Raw genomic sequence first — 26,881 nt, forward strand, 5'->3', positions numbered from 1 at the left:
GCCTTGGTTTGGCAATCGATGCTGTTAAATTCACCGTTTTATTATACTCCTCAAGGGATATTACTTTTGAATTAATTTATATTCTAGACGGAACACTGAAGTAAACTTTTAACGCAAGCCACACCAATTTCGCAAGAGGGAAATAAAGTTGACTATACGTTAACTAATAAGTGTAAATTTCTAAAAGAAATGGCTTTCCGACGGTGTTCTGATATAAAATTAGTCTGCCATTAAGCTGGCCTGCTGCTCAAACAAGATTGAAAAAAGAAACTTCCTTTCCTCTCAACTCAGGAATGAAGCTTTCAGAAAATCTTTGCAGACTTAAACGTTTGGCACCTCTGAAGTCACTACACTGCATAATGCACGATCTGTTAAGACGCAATGGGAAAGATGGGTGTTGTTACTTTCTTAAGTTTCTAAACCAGAATTTAAGTATAAGTGAGAATCATTCAGTGTTTATTGATCGTTTTATTTGTGAAATGCACGAGAAATGCCCAGAAGTTATAAAATTAGATCTAATTTCTAAATGTAGACTACACATAGTTAAAAGTCCTGAGTACGTATTTTTGCGTATCAGTAACGTTTCTCCTAAGTTCATATTAATAAAACTAGTGCATGGTGAATCGTATTGAATCTGGAGGTTTAGAAACCAAGGTACAGGTTTAAAGAAATTACACATCACACTCTTGGAAATTCAAAATTTATTTGAAAGAGCAGTCAGACTTTTTGACATATTTTTGTAGGATTCGCCGTTTAAAGAAAATAATGGAACTTTTAAAAGTAGCATCCTTCCGAGACCCTGTTCACTCTGGGTTCTATGACAACAGAATGACGTCGAGATTATGTCACAATCGTTTAAGATAAAACACACATCGCATTATGATACAAATTGTATAGGACAATCTTCTTCTACACATGAACGTCTGTAATTAATACAATAATATAATATAATAAATAAGCACTTTTTAAGTAAATTGTTTAATTATTTGCCAGAGGCTCGTGTTTCTATTTAGTTTTTATGTTGGCAATAACAACACACTTGCCGTGACCAGTCATTATATAATTTTATGCTTCTGATTTAAAAGACTTGCACATATTTACATAGTTTGACACATGAAGTATTTGTGACTGTTCAGTATGGGTGTGTGTATACAATATTTACATAAAGTTTTTATCACTAGTTCAATGTAAGGTTGAATATATGAAACATTACACAGCGTGTCAACCCTTAAATACACCTTTGCGATAATTACATACAAATTTAATTTCAAATCACAAAGTTATTGATAATTTAGATACTGATTTGGGATAATTAAATTGAAATTTTCAATCAACGTGCTCGATTTTTGTGAGTATTCTCCGTTAAAATTTTATTAAAAATAAATAAAGATCTTAACTATTTTTATTGTAGTCGTTTTTGTTATAATCACTCTTGCCTTCTTCTTTAAGCTTTTTTGTCTGAAGTAAATTTCGAATAAAATTGAAATTTTTATGGTTAGTAACGGAAATAATTTATATTTGGGAAAAAAATTCTGTACATTTAACTTTTCATCAAGATTTCATATTTTTATTGTACTTTTATATCGTACGTTCGTCGTAAAATGGCAAGAAATATATTTTGATACTTAGGTAGGATACTTTCATAACCCATTACCCACAAAATTATTGTTTAATAAAAGAATGAGACAATGGATAATGTCTTACCAAAGAATCATAACAGTGCTAATTCACCAACATCAGAGAACTTTAGAATGATATGAAGTTTAAAACAACAAAGACATTTGCTATCTTCACGGATGCTGTTTTAAATTTCCAGTTTTCAGAAAGAGTTGAGTAGGCATATGACTTAAGATTAAACATTAAATAAATATTTTACACGAGGACATTTTGTGTCATTACTGGAATTGACCTAACGAGAATAATTTTGAATTATACAAAGATAGCTTGAAGGTAATAATAAAACGTATATACAATTATCACGTGACAATATCACACATACATTTTTATTTTAAAAAATACGTAAACTATTCATAAATTTAAAGCGAAATAAAATATATCACCGGCCAAGATTTTTATTATTATTATTATTATATTCATACGTTCAAGGAAACTCGAAGTTCAAACATACAGTATTAAACACATTACATAATAAATATTGACACAAGAGCTGGCATTGTTTCTTTTGAGACTGATTGAATCTATCTTAAATTCAAACGAACAAGTTTTAGTAGCTTTTTAAAAAGAATCAAAGGTTAGTTTATGGCTGGTTGCTCGTTAAATTAATAATCAATACCGATAAAAATGTTCAACTTGCGTCTATGCGATACTTATTATTTTTAAATTAAATAAGAAGATGGGCCTCTTGAGAAATTGCTTAATGTTAGGAGTTCTCTTAAGATTAAGTATTGGTAATAATTGGGATTTGTTGCTGTCGCGTCTGCGAATATGACGATTGTGATTACTGGATTGTGACGCCGTGTCTGTATTTGCAGGTGAATATCAATGTTCATTACGAACGTACTTCACCCCCACAACGAGAATCACAATCTCATAACCTGATAATTGAGTTGAAGGTATTTTTCTTACGAAGGTGTGTAAATTCTACGAAAAATGTAATGTCATCGAATCATGTTTCATGTTGTCTGAAATAATTAATAAACGACGATGTTGTTCTGGGTTGTGATATTGTTAATACCAGTAGTATCGTGATTATAACTTTGCTTTATGTTGAATTTCATGTTGGTGAAATTAATTTACGCAAGAATAATCAATCAGTCTCTTAAAAGAAGAAAAGACAAGAATGTAAACTAGGTGTTTTTTTTAAAGTATGAAGGTACTTTTGGCACGAGATTAGATTGCATTTCTAGTATTATCTAATTCTTTGTTTGTGTTTTAGTTTGAATTAGAATTAAGTGTGCATATGGCAAAACAGAGAGAATTCCTTCTCTGACAGTGTATCTATGTCATGTTATTGCCGCCATAATAAATTAAATGATATATTTTATTTATAAATACACAGCTCGTTCTGAATTATGTTATTAGCCATATAAATTTTGGCTTTTATTTGAGATATTGGTACACTTCGTTTCCGGAACATATTTTTCTGACAGCTTGTTTGAACTTGAACAACGTTTATACCTCCATTTGCAGTATTTTATTTCCTTTGCAAATTATTCTAATGTGATTTTATCTTTAAGCGTTTCGTATTTTAAGTGGGTTTACATTATTATTCCATGTCTTGAACGTATCATACCTGAATAAGAATTTATGTTAAACAGAGAAATTACGGGATTTTTTCGTGTAATTGAACTGAAAATATTGTATATGTCAGCTACTTGTACTTTTATATTTTAAAAAAAACACATGAATTTGTCCTTTGTTCAGAATCCACGTTATACAGACATATGTAAAAACTCTATGTGAATATTTTGTTATACGACATTTGGTACGTTCTTACAGTCCGCATTTCTAAATTCTCTCACATGCAGTTGAAATCTAGATATTTATAAAATAACTAAGTCGGGAAGGAATTTTTTTAATAATGCGAAAGTATATTTTGAATAGCTGTTTTTAATTCTATGTAAAATTTGTAAAGATTTCTCACTTTCGCTAATATATTTGTCTATCGTTATCGACAATTCTTAATCTTAATTGCTCTTAACTCTTAAGAGTCAAAGAGTATTTTATTTCAATTCTTGCTGTCCTTCAGTATGTCATTTCAGAATATTCTGTACAGTTACGTTTAACGTTTCTGAGTGTTCAGAATAGTCGCATTATGTGAGACTTCATCAGTCAGCACAATTTCTGAATGTGTTAAATTGTCATTGAAACCGTTCCTATTTTAAATCGTGTTTTAACTACATATATAGATAGAAGGACTTTGTACATAATATTTTCATAATGCTACTACCTGAACTAAATCGCGTCGTATAGACTGTTTAAAATCCCTAGTGACTATAACAGTCCAGAACATAAGGTGTCTGACTTTTTCCTCTCAGAAGAAATTAAATTCTCATACACTTCATTTACTGTGCCACCTTCGTAGTTCGTAAAACATTTTACTATCTTAATCCGTTCATAAAGAGCACAATATCTTTTCCTATCCCCCCCATCAAAAAAAATCAATATGTTTTTGACTAATGCATTTCTTAAATCTGTCCTCCACTTTGTAACAGTTTACACCAACAGTTGGTAATATTTGGCTGTAACCCCTGACAAGAGACCTTGCTGATAGCTATAGGGTGTCTGTCCACACTTTCCTCGCTGCCTGAGACAGGGCTTCAGGGAGGCGTGTGAACACTCAGGTCTCGGAACCTGAGCTGCAACTGTCAGCGTCCCTGACGTCCTGGTGGTGCCCGTGATTGTCCCTGCTGCTGTACTGCTGCCGACTATTCTCGTCCGTCCCTTGTCCCTGAGTCTCCTGCTTCCACTTCGTGACGTGATGACTGTTCTTGTTGCTTGCAGCAGCCGCTTGCTGGACCTTGGCCTCCTCCTCTTGCTGCATTCGCTTGTGCTTGGTTCGCCTGTTCTGGAACCACACTTTTACCTGCGAACACAGACAAACGCATTCGCTTTATATTAATCGACTCCATGGAGCAAGGAATTCTCCACCGAACAATGAATTCCTCGATTCTTTCCTTATTCGCAAGACCCCGTCACTGATCGCTGTCCGTCCTCATCCGTATAAATAAAAATGAAGATGACTGTCTTCTGGGACGTTATTTATTTATTTATTTATTTATTATTAACTGCAAATGGGTTTTTATCCGGTGGCAGTGGTGCTACAATAAGACACAACAAAACAATGAGACAGAACAAAACAATAAGACACAACAAAACAATGAGACACAACAAACAATGAGACACAACAAAACAATGAGACACAACAAAACAATGAGACAGAACAAGAAAATAAGACACAACAAAACAATGAGACAGAACAAGAAAATAAGACAAAAAACATAAGACACAACAAAACAATGAGACAGAACAAAAAATAAGACACAACAAAACAATGTGACACAACAAAACAATGAGATACAACAAAACAATGAGACAAAACAAAACAATGAGACAGAACAAAAATAAGACACAACAAAACAATGAGACAGAACAAAAAATAAGACACAACAAAAAATAAGACACAACAAAACAATGAGACAGAACAAAAAATAAGACACAAAAAACAATGAGACAGAACAAAAAATAAGACACAACAAAACAATGAGACAGAACAAAACAATGAGACACAACAAAACAATAAGACACAAATCACACAAAATAAAACTACTCATAAGATTACAATATCATAAGGCAAAAGTATCGTGTAGTCTCGGTAGAAGCTAACCGACGTTTCAGATGAGCTTACTATTCCATCATCACGGTGCTACATCCAAGACGACATGTATCTTCACACTCGAAGCCGTGAGAATCTCAAATCTCACCGGATTAATTAGACCGCAACCTTATAGTCTGTTTCTTCAACATCATCTTGCCCTCTCTTTTGAGCCTAGATTCTGAAATCTTATCTTCCTTTCAAGTTGTATAAATCGAAATTTTACACGAATTTGTTGCCTTTTCCAGTCGTTCTACGTGTCCCGTCCATCTCATGAAACTTCTCTGTTGCGTCTAAGCAGGGTAGCTCAGTTGGTCATGACGTTATCCGTCAGTTATGGACCCGAAGCTTCAACACGGTTTTTTTATTTTTGACTGGAGTAATGCAGAATTCCCTCTTTCGTGAGAGGTAAAACGCATTTCAGTCTTATGCGAAACTGAAGGAAATAATACCCCTTATTATTAGCAGAGATGTCACGTTGCCACTTTTATATTTTATAGCCTCGAACTTAGAAACCGTGCGGCCTACATCCAAATCAAGATATTTGAGAATAATCGTGGTACTACCTTTACTTGACAATACCACAAATAATAATCGACAGTGAAAGAAAGTATATTATAACCATCTATAAATTTGCAGGTTTTGTAGGTCACGTTACTTATTTCCTGTTGAAAAATGATGCACAGATTTGAATGGCGTTTCTAACTACAGGAATAAAGAAGGAGAACGCGAGAGATTTAGACTTTTGTGTGAAGGCTGGGTACAGTGTTCTTGGCGTCTCACTTTTCGAGCGTCCTTTATTCAATAAACCAAGAGGACGCGACGCAGTGCGCAGTTTACAAACGATTAAACATCAGAAATATGAAATCCGTTTCCGTTTTTGCATCGCTACTGTCATTGGCCGAATGATTCTGATTCCTTCTTATTTTACCATACAGAAGAAAGTTCGTAAGAGAAATGGCTGTAGTGCGTCTTGTTGTTTAGTATGCGTACGATTAAACTAACGCAGTTAGCCTACGTGCTATGTACATCAGAAGTGAGCAAACAATAGTTGGCCAGAAATTCAGTTCAGCTCCCTGTGATATTTACGTATTAATATAAGGATCCTTCATATATTTTTACCATCTTATTCGTGACATAGAGTGTGTTGCATAATAATAATTTAGTTCATTTATAATAATAATAAACAGCGAATGTGGAAATGAAAGCAAAGATAATTCCAATAATTATAGGAGCAACTGGAACTGTCTCCAAGTCACTCAGAAAATATTTGGCCAACATTCGGGACGAAATACAGAAAACTACAATTTTAGGATCTTCACATATCATTCGAAAGCCGCTGTCGTAAAATATATAGACATCCCTCACAATAAAACTACATAATACACGTAACACGTATCAAAGAACAAAATGTATTTCGAAAATAGCTGATGCACTACGTACCTTAGGAGCAAGGTTTGTCTCGGTTACATAGAAGTAAGTACCCTGTAAAATGGTGAATATATGGAATAATAATAATAATAATAGTCATCTTATGATTGCGGATTGAGGCGAAAGACTCGAGACATGGAGGTTAGTTACAAATATATTCAACAACAACCACCGGGCAGTGGACAAGGTGCGGTCCTCGAACTTGGGAGTTGAGAGGGAGACCAACAACTTTTCGCCGTGGAAACGAACATGTTACAAAATGCTCCACGTTAATAGTACTGATAGTATTAATAAGCCTGATATGTCTAACAGTATTAACTATTTTAAGGATGATTAATAAATAATGAATTGGAACATACGTGGAAGGAAGCGAGCGTGGTCTAATGTAAGGTATTGTTTCGCCATTGGCTGGAGGAGCTGAGGAATACCACCAGAAAGCTCAGGATAGCTTGTCTAGGGGCTACGTTTAAACTCGAGACCTCCCGAATATTTGGCTGGTCGCGGAGTAAAGGTAGTTTAATTATTTTTTTCGGAGACTTAATCAACCTCAACGTTTTCGTGACAACGAATCAGTCGCTCCCTCGTCACTACACTAACGACCCGGAATTATCACGTGGACGTCATCTGTAGTAAAGTTCTTGATTGTTCGTTTTGTAAGGATAAAACCCCCCTTTCTCCCTTCAGACCAAAAATATAAGACAACAAATGAAGTCTAAAATGCGTTAAACGAGGCAGAACACCATTGTCCAGAATGTCTGAAGAGAGAGCAAACGTTTTACCCCATAACACCACAGTAAGTCAGCAGAAATATCTTCTTAACGCACGCAGAAAGTTAACAGAAGCGGAAATCGCACATCAGAACACATCTCATGTACACAACTACACCAGAATGTAATAAAAATCCAAGATGGCAGTTATTCTATAATGGACATTTTTCTCCTCTGTCACTGTGCCAAATTGCTGTGTTTTTTATACAGAATGTCGCTAGAGAAAGGAGGAAGAATATAATAATAAATGGGCTGTTTCCTGATCCGAAATAGCGGAAATCTATTGTAAAGGCAGAGACTTTTCAAAATTTGCTACTGGTGGAAAAACGAACTGAGAGTGGCTGTTAAGACAGGGGTGAGGGGTTGATACTTGTAACACGCGTTTATAGGTTTCTGACAGTGTAGTGTTAAGGGATGAGTGTAAAGATAGCTGTGTTGTAATGGAGGGTACACAATCGATTGATTTCTTGTTCCGTAGAATCTTCCAGCGACTAAACGTAACTCAGTGGCTTCGGGTATTTCTTAAAAGCGTCATAGTTACTCAGATGGTCTAGAAATTCCATGCTTTTATGAACCCCCAAAATCCGTCGCTGGACATCCACACACTTACATCCTATTTTTCTAAACTCCATTTAGGTGCGTTTGCAACGCCACTGAGCGTCTATTAAATAGGCTCCGTCCGTTTATACCTTTTATGTGACTTTGACAGAACTTTTGAACGGCTGAACGTGATTTAATGAAATTTGATACTGGATAGTTTTACTAACATTTATACTCCCATTAATTTTTTTTATTAAAATCGGACATCAGTTACGGGTACCTGATGACACGTTTCTGCGCACCGCAGTGAACGATGCTGAATCTCCGGAACACTTATCTGTGCTTGCTTTAATTTCTTACCAACTACACGTAGCTTTCCAGGTTGTCCGTTCCCTTCCAGTCTTTCAGACTATAAACTACCGTACGAATGTCACTTCCAAAACACCTCATTTTTATCGATTTAATAAAACTAACAGTAATTAACTGAAATTGTAGGATGCGCTGGCAGATTGTGGACAAGCAAATGAACATTTATTTCCCGTAAAAGACGGGAATATATTAATCAACTAAGCTACTATTAGTGTCTTAGTAAGTAGTCTGCTGATTGCATTGAAAGTGCAGTCTGGGGTTTGGGTCTTGAACGCTGGAACATTTACATCCTGGATTCAAATCCCACTCGATTCATGAATAAATGTATTTTATCTTTGTTGTCCCGTGTAAGTAGACGTCATGTGATCGGATAAAATTTATTTCCAGGAAGTCCTGACCTATTCTTAAAGGATTAGTTATTTCGTTATTAATTTTGAAATTAACAAGGCCAGACGATCTAAGCAATAAGAGCTAAAAGAAGAATAAGAATAAGAAACCGAGCCTGTTTCTTGAAGTTCTCAGATGGTTTTATAGTGACCACTGTGACTCAGGTGAAACAAGAAAGAAAATTATTGTAACATTTTGTTCGTAGTTTTGTTATTATTTATTATAAAAATTTGTGATTTCGTCGTCGTCAATAAATTACGTCATCAATCAACAATGTCAACAAATAACGCTTCACAACAAAGAATCAAAAATCAAAAAATGACGTCATCAACAATGTCAACAGATATTTGTTTACTCGACATTGTTGTCAATAAATTACGTCATCAACAATATCAACTATAAACAAACTCGGAATTGTTGTGGAACACAACAATGCCGAGTTTAGTGTCTTACTCAAGATTTTAAAACGCAACCAACCCCCCCGAAGGGGTTGGTTGCTTTTCAAAAACTTGACCAACCCCTCCGAGGAGCTCCGAAAGGAGCGTTCTGCCCTAGTATACTAAATTTGTACATTATCAGTTGTCTGTAGTTCAAATGACACCACTCATAACAATTAAAAATACCAGTTCTGAAATTGACTGCCTTTCGGAGGCTGGATCTTTGTCTGTCTTCACGTAAGAATTGAAGAAGTTTCCTTCCCTGTGGCGCCCACTAGACAAAATTAGGGATTACAGTTTCTGATGTCAGAAACTGGTCACCAGAGACAATCCGTTGCTAAGGTAACCTCAGACAATGAAGGACAAGTAACGTGGAATGTTTGTTGCCAGCTTCGCTTTGCTTTGCGCGCTCCGTGTGTCCTCAGCGAGACATCCTAGGCCAAATATAAACTTGATTTACTCTGGACTTGCAGCTGAAGCTTATCCGCTCCTCGCCTGATTGAAACAGCTAATCATCTCATCATACTATATAGCACGAAACAATTTTTGCCTCGATGTATGTACATAATACATTGTACGTGAATGTAGTTTTAAAATGGTCTTAAAATATTGGCTGTAATAAACGTGTCTGGCTACACGTGATCATATTGAGTTCGCTTGACAGAATTAAATTATCTGCTTTCAGGCTGTGTTTGTGTGGTTGGGAACCTAAACCATGTAACGGTTAAATCAGCGGTCCCCTCTTCACGTAATTCTCTTGTCTACATGTAACTTCAATTTGTATGCTACGTCATCACTTTACCGGCCGATTCATGTTTGTCGTTACATAATGTGGGGGTTCTGTATTATGTAAACGTGAAGTGAAAATCGGATATTATCGGCAGTTTATGTTAGATTTTGGAAGTATTTAAGTAAATCATTTTCGTATCAATTCTGTTTTAATGGAATGGATTGTTAAATTAATTATTATTATTTATCTGTTTTCTTGTCATGGAATTTAATCTGAATTTAATTGTTATATACTAACTTTAAGTCTCTTATAAACGAATATTAATTATGTAGATCAGTTATATGAAACTGTTATGTAAATAAAGTGACAGCATACGATATCGGAAGTGTAGTACACCAAACAATAGGCTCCTTTGCAGCGGAGGCAAAATTGAGATTAGTATTTTGTTATGTTTTCTGTTTTAAAGTATTTTATTTTGAGGAAAGATATTTAGAACGTAATAATGTTTCCGTGTAACACGTGTCAGCGGTTATGTTCTCCTTCGAATGCTCGCTTCTTAATTCGGATACGATCCCCGTCTGTTAACATCGCTCACCGAAAGACTATTATTAATTTATATAAGGGGACTGTCGCATTCTTCAAGTTAAAACTTGGCTTTTCAGATGATCTCTTCTTTTTAATTTTTCCTACTAAAATTGTGTATAGACTACATGTTTCAGCTTGCCCATGCCAGTAACATGTCTTGTCAATTTTCTCAAATACAATTTTACAGCGTTTGTAATATTTGGTAAGAACCAAGCTTAAAACCGTGCTTACTCACTTTTCACATTTATAAACAGTGCAACTTGTTTATACTTTCTTAACCCATACAAATTTCATATCACAAAAGAAAAAAAAACCCTCTTATTTCTTATAAATACAAAATGATTATGACGTTATGAGTCACTGCATCGTCCTTTAAATTTGAACGTTCTACCAGTACTATTATCCTTTAGATCATGTTAAATAAAATTCCAATAATCTTTTACGTAATTCTTCACGACCTACCACATGGCATATTCCATTCTTTAAACCACTACCCACAAATCGGCTAATATAATGGATCATGTCCTTACAAAAATAGTAAACGACTACGTAGGGGCTCAAACTACGTGTTAATCTAATGATTCTGTATCGATGTCGTCAATTTCCTCGAACTGTTTAATCAACCAATCTTCTGAATTTTTTTTAGAACACCACATTTTATTTTGAATAATGCAGACATACGCCTCTAAGTGCTGCGTGTGGATCCACAGCCTTCCTAACCTAACCTAACCTACATCCAGCTAACTTTGAACAGTCCTGTGCTTCGTGTTTGTTCGTGGATTTTCTTTGCCATTTTCTACAGCGATATGGTGCCTGGCTGCCACCTAGCGATGGATCCAGTAACCTCCCTATATCACGTTTATCCTTCTGAAATTGCCATCATCTCAACCCCCTTCCTCCTCTCATCCAGCCCTCCTTATCCCACCTCCAGAGAGCTGTATCAATATTATTTTTCAATCCCACGTCCGTCGCTCGTCGTATCTCATCTGTTACCCTAAGCCGCCCTCCATGATCGCACACAGACGAGCACCGTTCAACCGATGTGTTTTTTAGCGCAGATATAATCAAAGGTTGTGATCCGCTGTTTGAAAATTGAGTCTTTTTACTGCGTTGCTATATAGGTAGAAACAATTTTATGGGGTAAATATCTCGCGAAATGGGAAATTATTAATTATTCGTTTTGCTTTTGTGGGGATTTTCTGATCGTCCGTTTTTATTATATTCCTGAGCCCCTCATAGAGTAAATAGGGAATCAACGATGAGAGAGAGGGTTTTACACCTACAGCCTGTTTGGAAATTCTAACGCTTGAAATCGGCTTGGGTACAGTACGTTTAAAAATCATACTCTTAATTTGGGCCAGTTTAATGTAAAGATCGTATGGAGTTCAGAAAAAATCGAGCATTTCACACGCAACTCTCAACCCAAATTATTCATTTTATAGTGCCCTGTTGTATGTGGAGACAAACGATAAATAATGTAATGATGATGAATGTTTCGGTCTACAGTAAAATTAGGGAAAATCACGTAAGTCTAAAATTCATTGTAGAAGAGCTCCCGAAATCAGATCGGTCGCATTCTGAGCATTCCTAGATCATATAGACTATTTTATTTAGTGTTCTGTCTGACGACAGGTCCACATGAACAGGATCCTTCCATCCTTTTCTCGGACTGGGACCTGTTCATATACGTTCTTGGCAGATGATCCAGAAGTCGTTTGCCATTGCCTTCTTCTGTGTGTGAATGGAGTAATTGTTGGGATGCCACGGAGAAACCGGGGAAGCCCCGGAGGAAAACTCCGTGATACCTGGACCACGGCCTTGCCCAACACAAGTTATAAATTCGGGCACCGCCGGGAATCGAACCCGGGACCCCAGGATTACAAGGCCAGCGTTCTAACCGCTAGACCACCGTGGCGGTCATATAGACTACGTCGACAAAATTTTCCTTGGCATAAGAGTCTAATTTGAGGGGAGAAAAATTATTGTTTTTTGTATATTGCTACTGCATTGGCGTGTTTTGGTTTGCCATATATATCCACCGTGTAGTTCTCGGTCTGTCAAAATCTGTATAATGTTACATGCGTGGTTTGCTGAATTGATTTAAATGAAATAAACACTTTAATTACATTTTGAGACTACGTGCTGTCAGTCTGTGCAGTTGATTCTACATTTTCTTCAGTAGTTGGAGACGTTTAATGCAGTTATGGAAATTATTTTATAGGTTCCAGAGGAAGAGAGTCTATTATTAGTCTATTATTCCGAAACACAGCGCACACTAATATGAAAGTCCCCAGTGGGACACAAACTCCCAACTGTTCGTTATGACGATCGAACGCAGAACATTTGGCCCATCTATCAACCTCCCCTCCGACATTGTTTTTGCTGGAAACTGGTACATACCGTGCCCAGCATCCGCCGTGCACTCAATTACCAGTAGCTGTCTTTGCTTAACACATCCACTCCATTACTACGTCATAGCAAACCCGGTATTATGATTGGTAAGCATCAAAGAGTGAGACGTCTTTTCCCATTAAGAGCCCTGATTGGTCCAAACTCACTGCCATCAACATCCATTCAAGCCATTGTTACCACAAAACCCCACTCCACCCCAATCTCTTGGTCTATTCATCTGTGCCCCTATCTGCAGTCAGAAGAGGGGGGTAGTTAAAAGGGGTGGATCTTAATGAAAAGGCTTTGTCGTTATGGGTTCTTTTTGTGAGCTAAGGGGATTAATACAGCGAACGAGGGTTGGGATTAGGGGCTGAAAGCATGGAGAGAAAGATGGGGTAGAAATTTATATGCCATCCTGAACCTTTCCTGTACCACTGAGACCGACCAATCAGAGATTAAAAGGGAAGCTGCCTGTCTTGCCGTTTCTAGCATTATCATCATTATCATTAGCATCATTATAATGTAAGCGAGTGTAGTTTTTTTATATGAAGATGTCTGTATTGTGTGATGTTGCGCTTCGTATTCGACGAATGTCCTAATGATTGAGGCAGCAACCACCTCCGAAACGTCGATAAATTTCTACCAGACTAAACATCACAGTATCCTAGATGAGAATCATCTTGTTCCCCTTAGATCAACAGCAGTACCAGAATATTAATTGCAAAATTCATGTTTCTATGCCGGTTTAAATGCGAGGAAACGGTCAGTTCGTATGGACGGATGGGAGACTGGGAGAGCCCCAGAGTCGGCCCGAACGTGGTGACGGTGAGGAAAATGACTGCTCGTGAACTCGGTTGCTTCTTTGAACGTACTCGTTTTAGTGTATACAAAAATGAAGCCGTAAGTGCGTAATAGAATACGGATGTTCGCAAGACTAATACCAGATGAATAAACTGACCCTAGAATGCCCTAGCATAACAATCAACCATTGAAAAAGTTTAAACTGTTGCCTGTTAATCTGTTTGTCCAACCAGACAACGCACCTCCCCGAAACTGTGGATTACATGCCTAAACAAATTTAATTCAGACTAAGACAGTGAATGCGTTTTTTCCAAAATATGGCACAAGTGTTCAAGACACGGCACTGAATAAGAACAAGGACGATGAGTGGCTTAAGGACCTCTGGGAGGTCGGTAAACTTCTACCAGCTACGCGACGTTACGATTCAGAAGACAGCCATCTTTTTAGTAGCCGCCGTGGAAACCTGAAATTCTACTAAAACGGAATACAGCATCCCTTAACTAACTTTCTACGTGACATCTCATCTGTGGGTGAATTTAGTCGTGAACAACTCTGTAATTTGATCCCTTGAGTATCCATCTTTCTTCGGAGAACAGATGGACTACCAGCGGATTCACATTCCGCACAGCGTGAAAAGAAATGTATTCTTAAGCGGATTATCCTATAGGACTTAATAATGGCCTTAATATCACGTATCAAAATTCAACTTCTGTTATTCCAGAATTGAATTTCAGCGAGATGTGGAAGCTTTTGTGGAGACTGAGGTTTGGATCGGCTTAAGGTCGCATGACGGAAGACTGAAGCATGTTTTGAAACTGTGAACACCAAGATGGCTGTCTTCTAGGTTGTTTCACCGTGTAGTCTGGTAAAAGTATACCGACTTTCAGAGGTGCTTGATGTCTTCATCAACAAAGCTGTCGATCATCGCCCTGATGGAGGCAGCCAGCACCTCTGAAACGTCGATAAATTTCTATACATCCCGCAACAGCCCAGAAGACAGCCATCTTTGTAATCACAGCCGTGATAACATGTGCTTTTCAAATACATTGGAGACAAATTAACTTATGATGTGAGGAAGGAAAAAATACTACGAAATCCTAGAGCTACTCAATGTAACTTGGTGGTTTATTGCCATGTTTAAGAGTCTGACATTTGATTCCGTCTTCAGCCAGATTAATCCAATGCTATTATCTCCAAGCGGTCTCTTCTGTTGAAGGTTTCCGATAACAATTTTGTGTGTGTTTCTTGTCTCACTCATGCCACATAATCCTACCTACAATACCGTCTTTTTAACAGGTTGGTAATTTAGAATGCTGACTTTTCTTGTACTGGTCTATATTTTTATTCGGAAGAAATCTAATACGTAACTTTCGCATGGCTTTCTTAATTTGAAATCTTTCAGTAGTAAAATTACCAAACTTACAGTGTTTGAAGCATATAATTCAGTTTCGTACGCAAAATTGCCCTTACATAATGTTTCCATATCAGGAAATTTAAAGGAAATTGATTTAACTGTCATTAGCTGAAGTTTTTAATAATGATCAACTTTTTTCGAGGCTAATTATTCTTAATTATAAAAAATGGATTCAGGATCAGTGATAAGAGATCGTGTTTTAATTTAGATTTCTGAATATAACTTTACATTGTGTTACCTCATACTTTTAAGAGGGCTTAGTATCCTTTAATTATGCTTAGCAACCATCATGATTAGTGTTTGTAAGATATCTTATACGTCTTTAGTTAACTATTAATTTATTCCAGTAATTTTATTTTAGAAAGTACCCAATTACTTGTATGTTATGATTATCTTATTCTCTGTAATTTATAACAAGTTTAACCTGTTATCTGCCTGTGATAAGTCCCTACCAGATTGTTCATGAAGAAAATCATTTTTGAAAGAACTTCAGGGAAAATGAGAGCAGATTCTTCGTAGTAACTTCCTCTCTTTGATTTTAATTCTTCAAAACACGTTAGTATCCACAACATACCACCTAGGCATTCTTTATTATTCGATAACTCCAGCATTTTGCCTACAGAATGCATTTCTCATTTTTAAATTTCGAATTGCAACATATAACACACACCTGAGAATACAAAATTTAATCAAAATTCGCTCAGTAATTTAGGCGATTAAGTACTCAGACGGTAGAACATTTATTCAGGCACGGTTTTCTAACTACAGAAATCATTGTACATTGGTCGTTGAAATTTGACTATTAGGGTAATATTTTGTGATCGGTTACAAGAGTACAGCTGTTTTATCGACCTGACTGTCGATTCTCAGTACGTACGTTAAGCTGCCTCCCTTGTCTTCTTGATTATTTTGCCTTTGTGTTCAAAATTATCAGATTTCCTTCTGCTTTGTGAGTACGTCACACTTATGAAACACTACCACCTCGAACAAGGGGAGGAACTATTTGTTTAAACTCCAGCATGCGAGGTGCCGGGGTGGTGAAATCAGGGGGTGGGGGGGGGGAGAGCGAATAAAAATTGAATTTGCATTTGAATTTCTAACACGATATGTAAGAACGTTTCGTAAGCTGACATAGTTTGAATTCAAACACAGGGGAGGGGGGGTCCAGACAGGCCTACTTGAACAGACGTAAAAAGTAACTGCCATCTCCACAGGGGGTGCCATTACAATGAAGGGTAATATTTCGTTCTTGTCTTTGCCATCCAACATGGCCACGAGGCGTATTTATAATGAATTTTGCTCCTTTTACACTATGTACTTTGCTTTGTTTAGAACAAATTTGAATGTTGTTTGAATGATAAGGGGAGATTTAAGCAGGAGATAGGCCTATGTTATACCATTGTGGCGCGCGATTAAATGAATGTATCCTAATTTCTACTCCAGAGACGACTCAAATGAATGTATCAAGACATGCAAAGTGGGGGGGGGTGGTTTGTCACAGAAGAAGGCCATTTCCTCACACGCTTAATAGCGTCCAGACAAAATTAAGTAGCCCCTAGGAGAAACACAGCAATACGAAACGCATCTCTGCCCGCGAGCGTATTTAATCTTTGAAAACACGAGACTTTGTTTGACTTTGATGGTCGAGCCGCGTCGAATGTTGGGAATTATCTAGTGTTTCTGCAGACATTTCATTCGTCATCATCATGACGAATGTGTGGTGGCACGGAAGCCTTGTGTAGCACAAGAATGACCACAATATTTAATTAAACCTTTGGTGTAACGGATTTTAATGACTTATCCGACCTCGCCATTTCAAATCATCATAAGAGTTAATTTTTTAGAAGTTCAACTTTAATTCCTATACACTATTTGTAAAGAAATTCAAACATCGATGAATTTTCCTCGTGGGTGATTTATGGGTTACACGATAGTTACCTGAGTTTCCGTGAGGCTGAGTGACTGCGCTAGCTGTTTCCGCTCTGCTCCCACTACGTAGTGATTCTTTTCGAAAGCGTGTTCAAGTTTTAAAAGTTGGCTCGGACTGAACGCTGTCCGGATCCTCTTTGGTTTTCGAAATGGCTGAAGCAGGAATCCTGGGATGTCCGGACCTAAATAGTGGAAGAAATCACAACATTAGAACATGACATGAAAGTACTCAGCAGTTCGGATTCATTAGGTTACTAAGTACGCAGATCTAAGCAAATAAAATTAATGAAACGGAAACACAGATAAAAACACGTGTGGTCTGATGTTCAAGCAAGGAACAGCCGTGGTTTTTGTGAATACTGTTTTGTATAATAATTGTTAGACCTGTGTAGTATTAAATGCAAAATGTTTAAATATCTGGAAGAATTCTGGAGGGTGTCGTTGTTAAATCCTATTAATTAAATAGGGTCTAATCGTTTTAATCGGAAGAATAATATATTTATAATGTTTCTGTTCTTCCGTCACAGAACACTGACATTTGTTTATATTTTATTCTTCAGGTTATGAATCTGAAGTCTAGATACAGTTTATTCATCTCATATTTTAACAACTTGAAATGGCCATTAATTAAGTTTGATGTCAGTTCATTAACAATTATAACCTGTAACTACCAAATGGTCTGAGATGACTTAGCATTCCTTAGGTTAGAAACTTAAAATTCTATGACATGTCTCAGGCCTACACGTCAAGTATCTCATACTGAACAAGACAGATGAATATGTAAGTGCCAGAGTGTTCTATCTCCTCCATGTCATATGAGACGCAACTAATCGCCTACTACAGTAATTCCAGTTATTGACCCCAAACGCTAAAATTATTACTTTCAAACTCAGAACATGCAGATGGACAGTGAATAATAGGTGGAATAAATGAGAGAGGTATAGAGGGGGAAGGAGGAAAATGAAGAAATTGGAGATGACATCTGAGGAAGAGAAGAGGATAATTTGAAAGAGAAGAAGTAATAACATGAAATACAAGTAACGGTGCTGTTTAAACGTCATCTGCGTTGTTAAGATAACTAATTAGTCCGTCACTGTACATAAAAACTGAATTATTTCTCTTTATTTGGGTCTTAAAGTTCAACCTGTAGTGAGTGCCAAATGACTGCATCACATGAAAGGAATTTGATCAAGGTTTACAATCAGCCTTTCTTTTCTACTCAACCCCCATCGACGTAGAGGCCTCTCGTAAGTCTTTCTTTAATCATGACACCGATGTTATCTTCCAGGCAATGTAATAGGAACAGAAATTGTGACCAGGTGTGGTTGTAACTGAGTTTCTGGCCTTATTAACTTTCTAATGGCAGATGTAAAATATTTTCTTCCCGATTTTGACCTTCGAATTCTAGCTGCCTTGTGTGAACGATGGTTTTAAGACCGTCAGAGCAAACTACATGCTAGCTCCTCACTTTTTTGGTAAGGCAGTTACTTGTGGTTTCTTCCGGTAAGCTTGTTCTGACAGATATTTTGGACCGAGTTACATTGGTCATTTTTAAGAAGTCTCGAGTTCTTTTCCTGAGTCCTGTTAGGGTCCTGCCTGCCCTCTGGTTGAAGTGAGCGAAGGTAAACCAAACTCTGTGCTTGATGATGTTGATGAATTGTCATGTCTCCCACGCCCACCTTAAGGTGATCGGTTTTGAGTTACATCATTTTTACCTTTAGTGATCTAAAGCAATGAAATGATCTGTTATGACATTACAGCTGGATGAAATACCGAAACCTCATCTTAGATTAATAAATTAATGCTATGTGATGATTAAACCAATACATTACTTGCATTCACTGTTTGTCGCTAACAAAGAATGATGAGTTAGCAATACCTGTTGGCTAGAATGGCGATCTCAATTAGCTATTGTTAGAAACCATAAATTATGAGTGTATCGGTTCTATCTGACAGGCAGTTACTAGTTTAATCACTGTTAAGAGTCTTGTTTGATATCGTGTATTCTAACAGGATCCTTTAAGTATGCAAAGACATGCACGCTTATAATGGGGGAAATTTACATTCAGATTTCGATAATCTTTGAGTGGGTAAGGATTTTAAAGGATGTAGTCGTGGCCTTCGTTTTACGTACTGTCCCGGAATTTCTCTGGAAAAACTCAGGAAATCACAAGAGACGTCTGGATACCTCCAGAATATGTCACGATCATCATCAAATCACGATAACCTGTTGAGATCCACGTGTTTTTATTTATCTACAGTTCATTTAACGTCAATGTTGGTAGCTCAGACTGGAAGTATATGATTGAATTATAGGATGTTTCATGAAGTAGAAGGTATATAAAGGAAGCGGTCGTGGCTTACTTTAAGCTACTGTCCCAACATTTGTATGGGACTGAATAAAATAACGAAAACCTCAGGATAACCGATCTGTGGCTGAAATTTTGAACCAGAGACCTCCCGAATACGAAGTATGTGTACTAACCAGTATGCGAGAAGTTCGTTCGTTGGTCAGAAATATGATTTCAGGGTTTTTATTTCTTTTGTACTGTGAGTTTTCACTGCATTTAGTTCATCAAATGTTCGCCGAGAGTTTTACTTAGGGACGAAAGGACGCCACCTCCACATAAGGCGTTCAGCGTGCTGTTCACGTAAGACGACGACGAGACTTGTGTCAGGATATGAGCCAACTTATCGATGTCGATCTACCAGGGCATGTAGTTGGTAATCAGAGTCCGGAAAGAAGCCTAAATTGGCAATCAATCAAGTAATATATTCCTGATGTCATGTCGTGATGCTCAGCTCTTCATTGTCTTGAATGTTATTTTAATGAGCATTAAACCCACACGGTAACTAAACCGTCTTTCAGTTTAAAAAGCGACTAAGTACAGCCGATGTTAAGTTGGATTCATCTACTTAGTGTAATGAACCTTGTCAACTTAAATACCTGTTTCTGAACGAACATTTCAATTATTAACCAGTTTTAAGTGTCCGGTTCTTTGTTATGCGGATAGTTGACTGTTGATTCAGTAACCCAGAGTCCAGTTCTGCAGAACTCAAAAGACGTGCCCATATACTTCAATGTTTTATTTGGAGGCAGGAGATAGATTCATACTGACACAAAATTCCGTTTAACGTGCTGTTCGTCTTTTGTTAAAACATTCAGTGTGTCAAAACGTTTCACACTACATGTCAGCCATACGGTAACAAAACAGGACTGCATCTTCTGGTAGCGAAATGTGTTTCTCTCTCCCATCAGTGACCATTCGTATTCAAGTCAAAAACAAACGACTGTAAAAAAGTATATAAGAAAGAAAGCTAAAAATGGAAATAATACAGGAGAAAAATACTAGAGACGTGTCCGACAACAATTGATGTTTTAAGTCAGATATAAAAAGAAAAGTTTTGGGGTGTCAATCTTTTTTATTTCACTATGAAACAAGCCCCTCTCTGTTCGTCACGGTCTTGTGGGCACGTTCAGAATTGTGAATGATTCTTGTTATCATCATGTTTTCCACCAACTGAACCTGTCTGCCCTCTTCAGTTCCCTTCTATCTGCTTCTCTCTTTCATTATACATTCTTATTGTGCGTAGTTAACATCGATATATAATAGTTCTGTCAATCAGAAGCTAAAACAACATGGATGCCGGCCTCACTGGGTATATTTCACACTGCTTGGAGGTTGGCAATAAAAAATTGAAGGTGTTTAAGTGGTATTGTAAAGTTCTGAAGAGGAAACCGATATTTAGAGGGCAGTGGATATAAGTTAACAATGGTCAATACTTCGTAAACGACTTATCCCCCTCTAGGTTAAAAAAAAGTCTTTCTTTTGTTTCCTTTTGAAGGCGTCAAAACCTGCTTGAATCCGATTTCTGCTGTAGAGGCACACACAGTTTGAGATGGGAAATTTCTGGCTTCAAAAAGTACAATGGTCTTGTTACAAACGTGTGTTTCGAATTTAGTCTTCTGAATGCTCGCTGTATCATTGAAATTTACTGCAGATAATAACAGTTACGCCTAATTTTCTATTTTACGTAAATATTAAAATAACTTTTTGTTACATAAATTCAGTCAAATTTTAGTAGAATATTTGTTGTCGTATTTACACAAAAATAGCTACACCTCCATTTTCGTAATGCCATCATTAAATGTTCATAATAATCTTTATTTATACCTGTTTTATTACATATAAGTACTTATTTAAATTTTTTGCGTAATTATTGGTTATAATGCTGAATATTTTATACAGCCTGTCGTCATTAAAGGGCGATTTCCCTGACAATGGAGGCAATTAGGACCTCTGAAACGTCGGTAAGCTTCTAACAGACTACACGGCACAACAACCCAGCAGGTAGCCATCATTAACATACTCAAACCTCAAATTCTACTTATAGAGGACTTTGCTCCATGAAGTTACTTTGTTTCTCGGTTCTTTAGTTAGTTAGTTAGTTTAATCAGCTGGTTAGTCGGTTACCTAAGAGGAATTTTAAGCGTATGTTTGTCTGGTTTGCTGGATTGAAGTAATGTGTTAGTCGATGTTCGTTGAATCAAATACCTGAAGCAGCTATCAGCTTCACAATATAAACTGGTCTGAGTAGGAAACCAATCATATAACAATGAGATAAAAACAGCTGTCAGAATTTTTATAAAAGAAACAGAGGAGTGACGGTTCTTTTAGGAGTGAGGTGGTGTATTTCCTCAAATGTATCCAGGAACAGTTTGTGTTCCGCCCTGAAATGGACCTCACAATGCGAGTCCATTGACTAACACAAACAGGTTCAGTTCTCAGCCTACAAAGCCAGTCTTCGGTATGTTTTGTAACACAGATACAAGTTTTTTTTTTTCAGATAACTTCCGTATGAATTATATGTGATTCATAGACATTTCTCTGTTATTTCCCATGTCTACCCACAAAATTTTTATCGAACGTTCAGAAATGAAGCCACGAAACTTTGACACGTATGCCTTTGCCAGCCTTGTAAACCCCAGTACCTGCTAAGATCCGCTTATAAAAATCCACAACCTCGTAGTTTAATAATTCCAAACTTGAGCTTACGATATCAGAAGCACATGCAAACACGAATATCATTGAAACACATTTACAGTTAATTTAATTAAATTAAAGCAGGAAACAGCGGTAATATTAATAATAATCGATACTAGTTTAAGAACAGGTCATCCATACGTGATGGAGTCAAGATTTTGACTCAGAGATCGCATCTAAAGTGACTTAGAAGTGATCATTATTTATGTTTTTAGTAAAGAAGACAAAACCAAGTGCCTAAAGCCTCTTACGAGTGACTTGACAATGGATGGATTTCTGGACGTCACACCAAAGGTACTATTCACAGTGGGAATTGATTGCGAATGAACCTTGCATAACTAGGTACGGGGAAGGATTTGAATGCGGGAAGTAGAGTACATCGTAGATCGGCTGACGGTTCAGAGCGAAAATATCGTTGCAGAGATGGTACGGACCATCCATCACTTGCATTAACTGCGAGGGGGCCTGGTTTCTTGAGGGAATAGAACGCGTCTCCATGGCGACAAAGGTCCACGCCTGCCAAGATAAAACCAAAACAAATCCTTTTCTCGCGTTGCTATGAGACCGATTAAAGTTACATCGAAGTCTCGAAAGTATGACAATTTATATGCGTTTAATAAGTCTATATAAATGAATGCATGCCAGGAATTGGTAAGCCCTGTCTGTCAATGATTATGCCAGTCCTGATGTTTCATGTCTGAAAATAATGAATAAACTTAAATAAAATTGTATATTGTACGTAAGCGTCATTACATAAGCGCAATTCTCAATGATATTAGAATCGACATAATCTATTTTAAATACAGCTATAATAATTACTGACTGCAGTGTCTGTATTAAATTAGCATGGAAATAACGCGAAAAGTTTGTAAACAGTTGGAAGGAATATATGCTTATATCAGAAACACAGTCGTGAAAACCAAAAATCCTACAACTTTATATCATTCGAAACAACTTTACCGATCGCGGTATCCTTGACACTGGGTTAGATGGTTGTAATCCCACGCGAGGGATTATATGCCTCTTCGATTATCATTTATATCGATATTTGTTTATGGTTCATTTAACGACGCTGTCAGTAGCGTCAAATGAAGGAGAAAATAATGGTCTGAGTTTAGTTACTTTCACTGAATTTGATCGAAAACCAGAAAGAGCTTACGATAGTCGGTCTCCGTTCAGAGAATTGAACCCTGGACCAATCCGAATGAGAAACAGGAGTGCCAACCAGCCACTCAGGTGCGATGTTTGACCTTCACATAGCATTTGTCATATTTGTAGGATTTCTTCCGTTGTCTAAGTAATCATTTACAATAACCTATCTCTAAAATAGGTAAGTCGAAGCACCGATCGCACCTCGTAGCATCCAGAATAAGAAGAAGGCGATATATTTTGTATTTAAAATGTCAATTATAGTTCTTCGTTTTTCTTATTCAGCGTATTGACTTGCAGGAATTATGTTGGCAACATAACAAAAACGTTGTCTTGATCTCAGTTTAATCTTCATAATGTCATGATCGATTAGATCGACGGTAATAGCATTGCATGAAATGACAGCTTTGATCATATCGATTCTCAGTAACCAACATGTCCGCCATGTTGCACTTGCAATTTTTCCCACTGATCAGCTGTGTTAGCGGAAACAACCGACAGATAAAAAAAAATCTTTCCGCTGTACAATGAAGATTCAAGAAATTCCATTCAGATGTAAATTCAGAAAAAAAAATCAATAAATTCTCAATAGAAAATGCTGAATATTTTTGGTGCGGTACTAACAGGTTATAATATACATTAGTATGATTCTCAAGGGAGTGTCAGGAATATAATTAGTCTTATTTAAATCTAATTTTGTTATATCGATTCTTGAGGGCTCTTTATCAAGATTTGCTTCATCAGGTAAAAACAGTGAATATACAAGGTCTAATAATTATAATAATATTATTATTATTATTATTTAGTGTTCTGTCTGACGACAGGTCCATATGAACAGGATCCTTCCATCCTTTTCTCGGACTGGGACCTGTTCATATACGTTCTTGGCAGATGATCCAGAAGTGGTTTGCCATTGCCTTCTTCTGTGTGTGAATGGAGTAATTGTTGGGATGCCACGGAGGAAAACTCCGTGTTGCCTAGACCACGGCCTTGCCCAGCACAAGTTATAAATTCGGGCACCGCCGGGAATCGAACCCGTGACCCCAGAATTACAAGGCCAGCGTTCTAACCGCTATACCACCTCATCTTATTATTATTTAGTGTTCTGTCTGACGACAGGTCCATATGAACACGATCCTTCCATCCTTTTCTCGGACTGGGACCTGTTCATATACGTTCTTGGCAGATGATCCAGAAGTGGTTTGCCATTGCCTTCTTCTGTGTGTGAATGGAGTAATTGTTGGGATGCCACGGAGGAAAACTCCGTGTTGCCTAGACCACGGCCTTGCCCAGCACAAGTTATAAATTCGGGCACCGCCGGGAATCGAACCCGTGACCCCAGAATTACAAGGCCAGCGTTCTAACCGCTAGACCACCTCATCTTATTATTATTTAGTGTTCTGTCTGACGACAGGTCCATATGAACACGATCCTTCCATCCTTTTCTCGGACTGGGACCTGTTCATATACGTTCTTGGCAGATGATCCAGAAGTGGTTTGCCATTGCCTTCTTCTGTGTGTGAATGGAGTAATTGTTGGGATGCCACGGAGGAAAACTCCGTGTTGCCTAGACCACGGCCTTGCCCAGCACAAGTTATAAATTCGGGCACCGCCGGGAATCGAACCCGTGACCCCAGAATTACAAGGCCAGCGTTCTAACCGCTAGACCACCTCATCTTATTATTATTTAGTGTTCTGTCTGACGACAGGTCCATATGAACAGGATCCTTCCATCCTTTTCTCGGACTGGGACCTGTTCATATACGTTCTTGGCAGATGATCCAGAAGTGGTTTGCCATTGCCTTCTTCTGTGTGTGAATGGAGTAATTGTTGGGATGCCACGGAGGAAAACTCCGTGTTGCCTAGACCACGGCCTTGCCCAGCACAAGTTATAAATTCGGGCACCGCCGGGAATCGAACCCGTGACCCCAGAATTACAAGGCCAGCGTTCTAACCGCTAGACCACCTCATCTTATTATTATTTAGTGTTCTGTCTGACGACAGGTCCATATGAACACGATCCTTCCATCCTTTTCTCGGACTGGGACCTGTTCATATACGTTCTTGGCAGATGATCCAGAAGTGGTTTGCCATTGCCTTCTTCTGTGTGTGAATGGAGTAATTGTTGGGATGCCACGGAGAAACTGGGGAAGCCCCCGGAGGAAAACTCCGTGTTGCCTAGACCACGGCCTTGCCCAACACAAGTTATAAATTCGGGCACCGCCGGGAATCGAACCCGAGACCCCAGGATTACAAGGACAGCGTTCTAACCGCTAGACCACCATGGCTGTAATAATTATAATGTCGCAAATTAATTTTATTACCATAAAACTGGGAACTAAATCATGTATTGAGAAGTAAAATCGTTAATAGAATATTTTATATATAACGCGGAAATTTTATTTACCGGAAAAGCCTACGCTGTAGCTAAATGGAAGTCTCTCACTGCAGTAATTAAAGCAAATGAAAAGTTAAATACCGTAGTTAATATCTAACGGCAGTTGTCTAGTGGCTCCACCTTCAAAGGAGTCAATTGTTTATGCATCAACATTAGCCTAAGTTCGTTTAGCGAAGGTTATATAGCTTTTGTCTTCAGACACTGAGTCCAAAATGTATTGTTGTAATGTATTAATAATTACCTAATGCCTCCATCCATTACATATATTTCGTGCATAATGAGCTGACATTTTGCACACCAGACGTCAGTGCTAATGCCTTTAGAGTAACAGCGACATATATATCGATTAAGCCTTTAAACTAAGAAAGAAAGCAAGTAACTGTAGGCATTTTCATATTTATTGAAATATATAGCTTTAATGTCACTGATAACAGAAGTACCTGTGTTCATGTCTGACTGATCGTAGGCCAATGAGGTTTGAAGTTTAAAAGCTAAGGAACTTGCGAGTTTTAACACAGAGTGTTCCCATGGTGACAGATAACCATGAAGATGGCTGTCTTCTGGGTTGTACTTTCGTGTAGTCTGGTAGAAGTTCACCACCGTTTCAGAGGTCCTTGCTGCCTCCATTATCAGGGCGATGAAACGTAGGTAACCTTCTACCAGACAGCACGGACTAACATCCAAGAAGTTAGCCATCATCATACTCGCCGCTGTGAGAACCTTAAATATTAATAATTTTTCTGACTTGTTTATGTTTCCTAAAACCTTTGCACTTTGTCTTAAAACCCCTGCAAGTATTTTGTTTTCTTATATTAAAAAATAAAGTCTGATCTGGAGATTGTTATTTAACGACACTCATTCAGCTATATGTGTAGGCCTATACAGGCGAATATATATAAATAGGCTGTGGAGAATGATGAATTATAAAATAATTGGGAGGTGTGGGGGGTTTTCAGAATTTTACGAGAATCTTGGTGTGGCAGGTCTCCGGACCGAGAGCGAAACCCTGGAACTCCCAAATAGGAAGCAAGACTGCTGTCCGCTGAACCGCGTTGTTTGCTCCTAGCCCACTCTTGGATTCGTAGACGTAGTAATGACATGATCAGCCATAATAGTGCGGGTAATATTCACTGATGATCCACGATAAAGAAACGGTAGGTTGAATTAACACAT

The 26,881-nt window shown here is 37.6% G+C and overlaps 1 protein-coding gene across 1 annotated transcript in view; it reads right to left on the bottom strand.

Annotated features, from left to right (window-relative positions):
• Positions 1-683: 683 nt before the first annotated feature.
• The window catches only part of LOC110835311 (uncharacterized), a 46,806-nt gene continuing 20,608 nt past the window's right edge, over positions 684-26,881 (bottom strand). Inside the window, exons 2-3 of the mRNA XM_087340140.1 lie at positions 17,126-17,298; positions 684-4,546 (exon numbers count right to left, since the gene is read on the bottom strand). Of these exons, the coding sequence (XP_087196266.1) occupies positions 4,301-4,546; positions 17,126-17,298 (419 nt within the window). The 3' untranslated portion in view covers positions 684-4,300. The remainder of the gene's footprint in view (positions 4,547-17,125; positions 17,299-26,881) is intronic.

This window comes from Zootermopsis nevadensis, unplaced genomic scaffold (assembly GCF_977971745.1).
Source record: "Zootermopsis nevadensis isolate Lab colony 2312 unplaced genomic scaffold, Znev_1.0 Znev_ptg000061l, whole genome shotgun sequence".
Lineage (NCBI taxonomy): Eukaryota > Metazoa > Arthropoda > Insecta > Blattodea > Termopsidae > Zootermopsis > Zootermopsis nevadensis.